Below are 5488 nucleotides of genomic sequence, written 5' to 3'. Positions count from 1 at the left end.
AATTCAATATACATATAACTATTGAACCACGGCTCATTAATAGCGAATAATTAATTAAGCTATGACATGATTGAACCAATAATGATTTGTAGAGCTAATGCGCTGTCTCATAAAATTAAATTTTTAACTTCACCACTTCTCAACTAATATTTTGGTGGTGATTAAATGATATTGCTAATGTGGTGGTGATTAAGTGATATTGTGACAATTAAATTAAACCGGTTAATAATTATTATGTTAAGGAGATAAAAATTATTACTCCTATATTAGAATTTATAGCTAGGAATGAAAATCAACAACCATGCAGAATAAGGAGATAATAGAAGTTATAAAAATCTTAATGAAGCAAATAATAATTAGTGATAAGTAACAAGTCTGGAAACATGCATGTTGTAAAGTAAGGTGAAGAAACCTAGAAAATCTAATTCCCTGCGAGCCAACTCTCCTACAAGAACCTTAATTTGTTAGGGGTTCCTAGAAAATTAGGGATTACAGTGATAATCTCAAAGTTTGAAGTAGCACTAGTTAATGATCATATGAACATATAATTAAGTTGATCAAGGAAGAGCACCCCAATTATATGGAGTCATTATCATTGGACTATAGTCTTCAACGTTCAGCACATAGTTGCATTCTCCCATCTGATTGTTGCCTTCCCCTCTCCCCTTCCCCGAGCTCGTGCTTTCCACCGTCTCCTCTCCTGAAACCTCCGTGCACCCTGCCGAAGCTTGCTTCTTCGCCACCTGATCCTTTAGTATCGCCCTCAATGCCAAAACCTAGATTTTTCAAAAAAACAAAAAAAAAAAATCATTTCCTTTTTTTTGTGAGTTAAGTAGCTAGAGTACAAAATAACTTTATGCATATATGGAAACACAAAGCCACAAAAAAAAGTTGTTTCCAGCAGTTTTTTAGTTTCTCTTTGCATGAAAATGACATTTGAAATTGCATTCTGAGAAAAAACAAAATAAAGAAGGTACCTCTTGCTGGAGCTTGTGCTTATCTCTGGAGACGGCGTCGAACTCCTGCTTGAGGGCGTCGTACAAGCGCTCGAGCTGCTTGCCCTTCCACCTCGCCCTCCGGTTTTGGAACCAGACGGCGATCTGGCGGGGCTGAAGCCCTAGCTCCTTGGCCAGCTTCATTTTTCGGTCCGGGTCCAGCTTGATCTCCTCTTGGAAGCTGTTCTCCAGAGACTCAAGCTGCTCCGTGCTCAGTCGCTTCTTCTTGGGATCATGTCCCATTCCGTAATTCATGTTAATGCTGCTGCTGCTGCTGCTCTTGTCCATTATGGCCGGAAGCAACGCGGACGCCTGCTTCATCTCCATCCCTGACGAAATCATAGTCGTTTTTACGGCCAGTTTGGCAGGAAAGATAAATAAATAAAAACACGCATTTTAGGTCATAAAACTCGGAGTTAATGGTTAATGAGACAAAAGAAGAGGTTATCTTGCCTGGGAAGTGATCGTAGTTGTAGTTGTAGAGAAAGCTGAAAGAGTTATCGGCGGGTCGAGAAACGAAAGGGACGCGGAGGTTGCCATTCCAATCCATGGTTTGTTTTGTTTAATAGTAAGAGAGAAGAATGTAATGTAGTGTAGTGTATATAAGATGATGATGATGATGAGGTGATGTGAGGGATTAGTGAATCAAATGGACCACTCTCTGTGTGCAGAGGTAGTAGACAGAGGGAGGGGTTTTTATTTTTTGAGTTCCCTTTTGGTGAAACAAAGTGAATATGAGAAAGGGAGTGTGGATCTCTTTTGGAAGCTTTACTCTTACAAGAATGTTGTCCACCACAAGAGGAAATTGGACAAAAGGCCTTTGGCTTTTGTAACAATCCATGCCTCTAACTTTGGATGCAACTCATAAATACTACTAACACCACAACAGTACCCACACTCACTGTGCTGTCTGTGTGTAAGAGAAAGATTAAAAATAGTAAAAGTAGGCTACTACTAATTAATTTACTGCAAAAATGCAAGTCTTCCTTATCAACAAACACATGGAGTAATACAATATTTGAAAAAAGAATGTATAAGCCAAACCAATACTAGTATTTAATAAGTATAGGCCGTGTAATAATGGTTAAGTAGTAAAAATTGAAAAATAGTGGAGAGGAGAAGAGGGGTCACGATCTGGTCCCCGTTAAACCCCTGCCCCATACAACTGACAATATGCATCCTCTTTCGCTCACGCCTTCTCCTTCATCACTCTATGTTTCCTTCCTCTCCGTACAGTTTACACCTTCTCCTCTCCATTAATTTTTTTTTATTTTTTTATTTTTAATTTCTCGATGATCCAGTTTCTTGTCCACTGGGTAATGTCTAAATGATGTTTTTTTGGATTGGAAAATATTGTTGTTGAGATTTAGGAGATCTAACTTTGGAGCATCCATTCATGCCTATTGTCGCAACTTTGGATACTCATTCTCCCTTTTTTGGACAAACAATTTTTTATTCATAGTTTCGATTCAAATTTAAGTCGCCTCACAAAAATAATATACTACTACACTCAGATTTTGTCATAGTATATCCGTATTCGGTTGGCATTAATTTCATAAAATAGATACTGAGAAAATAAAAATAATAAAATTGTTATTTGAGCGCCTACGATGAGCTACATATAAGTATCAAAGTTGGGTTTGACAATAAAGCGTTTTTACTCCATCCGTTATGTAGGGCTTCAAGATTTTATTTAATTATCCACTAAATTCTTTTTAATTAGCAACAGTTCTTGGATTCAAATACCATTTATTTGCAGTGTAATAGGAGTATATTTCATACATTAGGGTGGTGTGGTTATGGTTTATTACTCCATCCGTCCAGAATTAAATTTTACATATTTACTCACGGATTATAAAATATAAAGGTAAATAGAAAGGAAAAGATTAATGAAATGTTAGTCCTATTTTTATATGGATGGGGTTTATGATAAAATATGACTAAAATAAATTAGTAGAATGTTGATTTATATATTAAAAATAGTAAAAATGAAATTAGAATTTTAATGATAGACATCCCAAAATAGCAATATAAGATGTTTAACAATGAATGAAAGGAGTATATCACATCTAATTCTAAAATAATATTCATTCCATAAAAGAAAATCATAATTGCAATTGAGTGGCATATTTGATGTTGAACAGAAATAGTAGGAGTATTCCTATAACTTAGAGCGTTTCAAAAATATATATATGCCATAAACAACAACAAGAACAAGAAGATATATTGTATGATTGTTTGTTTTTTATATGGACCAATTCCTCTTGACCGGAACTGACGACCCTGGGACCTAAGAAAAGAAATTCTACTCCACTATATATATGGCGGAAAGACGGAAATAGTATACACAGCATAGCTAGATTGGATTGTGTAAAAGAATATTTGTTAATAACTAGTATTATTAAGGTAGTGGGGAGAGAAAGAGAGAGAGAGAGATGCATGCATGCCATTTCTTAATACTTTGTGTTGCTTTTTAGATGAGTAATTAAATGAGTTAAGTTTTGTATGAAGCTCCCTTCTCTTTCACACTGCAACTGCGCGCATTTAAGGATTTGGGTAGGAATAGGATCTATACAAAGATCCAAATTCAATGACTGTACCCTGCCCCCACTTCCTTCCAAATTTAACCCTTCCATTTTATGTTAATACAAAAACACTCTTTTTTATTAGGGATCCACGATGGGGCGCTATAAGGTCCGCACTATGATCCGCCACGTCAGCATTTTATCCTCCTACCCTTTCACCTGCAGTGGGGCGCTTTAAAGTCCGCCCTATAATTTTTATACTTCTATTTTGTATTTAATTTTACGTTTGCAAATATATAAAGCAAAATAAATAATAAAAAAAACCACAATTAAAAGGCAAATCCTATATTTACTTAATTAAAAAAAAAATTACAAAGTTGAAATAAAAAAACAAGTGCACTGTGAGGCTAGTCTAAAGCATTCCCAACTTGCGGCATATCCTTGAGGTATTCGACTTGAGTCGGGTTGTCCGTCTGCCTGAAGAGGCCATTGTGCGTGTCCAACAAAATCCTAAAGTAGGCGGAGGCCACCAACTCCGTGTAGGCATGTCCCGCAGCCGATGTCGGGGCCGCGGTTGCGGTCGGGGCCGGGGCCAGTGGCGTAGCCTGTGAGGACGTTGCCTTCGCATTGCCCTTACTCTTGGCAGCCATGACGCCAGAGGGACGCCAGGAGGACATCGGTGTGCCGGAACTCTCATCCTCGTACAGCGGATGGTTGAGGTCCATTGGAGTTGCGCAGCTGTCGTTGCTCGTATAATCACCGGCGTAGGTGTGCTTCGCCCTCTTCGCCGCAGCCTATAGGAGTAGAATCCCTCCTTGGAACTCCTGCTTCTCCTTCAAGAGGAGCCAGGGCTGGTAGTGTTTGAAATCGCCGTACAATGAAGTGTACGTCGCGATCGTCATATCGCGCACATCCGCCATACTCTCGCCGCTTCCCTGCTCCCTCTCGCACTTTTCGTACTCCGTCGAGAACAACTTGACCTGCTTCTTAATCTGATCCCAGTGCTTGTGGAGCTGCTCCCTGTGGCGCTTGTAGGCGGCCGGCGGCTTGCCCTCGTTGTATTTATCAACGATGCGCTCCCAGTACGCGATTTGCCTCTGGTTCTTGGAGAACACCTGGTCCTCGGAAATATCAATCCAACACCTCATCAAGACGATGGATTCATCCGGGTTGTAGTTCGTCCTCCTCGGGGCGAACTCTTCATTGTTCACCGGAAGCGGTAACTTCTGGGCTCTTGCCTTGGTTTGCTTCTTTTTGGTGGCGGAGCCCGAGGCGGCGGCGGAGGAGCGGCCGCGGGGTGGGGCGGGTGCGTGCGTGGGAGAAGGCTCCATGTCTGACAGCCCGTACGAATCCGTGCTGAAATCGGGATCGTACTAGATGTTGGAGTCGAAGGGCCGATATTCATCGGCTTCTGTACCCGGCCACCGTGCACCACCACCGAATATCGGACTATTCGGACTTGGGTAATCTCCTGGATTAATTCTATTTAGTGAAATAGAGAGAATGAGAAATAGAGAGAATTGAGAAAGTGGAAGAGTGAAACAGAATGAAAATGTGAGGCATATATATAGTGTTTGATGAATTAAAGAAAAAAAAACGCGTCGCATCGTCCGCGCTTTCTTCTGCGTCGCCCACAGTGGGACGGACGATACCGCAAACGATGGATGATAGAAGGCCTATCGTCCGCAGACGATCTATCGGGCGCGGACAATGGATAACCCATCATCCGCATAGCTACAGTGGCGGACGATTGTCCGCCCCATTGTGGATGCCCTTACCCATCCACGCATGACTTACAACTAACAATTTCAATTTTTAATACATAGTTAAAAAAAGAAGAAGACGCAAATCATTTTGGGTTAATATTTGTGTAAAATATGTCAAGTGATAATCTTTTCGTGTTTCTTTAGCTGGCTGCATGGATTTTTTCCTGAATGTCAATTACTACTATCAAATCTTTTGCGGTTT

General features: G+C 40.3%; 1 protein-coding gene across 1 annotated transcript; it reads right to left on the bottom strand.

Moving 5' to 3' along the window:
- Positions 1–341: 341 nt before the first annotated feature.
- On the bottom strand, positions 342–1815 carry LOC125224188 (putative homeobox-leucine zipper protein ATHB-51). Its single transcript, XM_048127548.2, has 3 exons — positions 1449–1815; positions 978–1324; positions 342–776 (listed from the first exon to the last, which is right to left on the bottom strand). The coding sequence occupies exons 1-3, from the start codon at positions 1543–1545 to the stop codon at positions 558–560; spliced, it is 663 nt and encodes a 220-aa protein (XP_047983505.1). The 5' UTR covers positions 1546–1815; the 3' UTR covers positions 342–557.
- Positions 1816–5488: the final 3673 nt, after the last annotated feature.

Source organism: Salvia hispanica, chromosome 1 (genome assembly GCF_029641045.1).
Source record: "Salvia hispanica isolate PSC_SH4W2 chromosome 1, Shi_PSC_v1, whole genome shotgun sequence".
Classification (NCBI taxonomy): domain Eukaryota; kingdom Viridiplantae; phylum Streptophyta; class Magnoliopsida; order Lamiales; family Lamiaceae; genus Salvia; species Salvia hispanica.
This window is presented reverse-complemented; position numbering and strand designations above follow the sequence as displayed.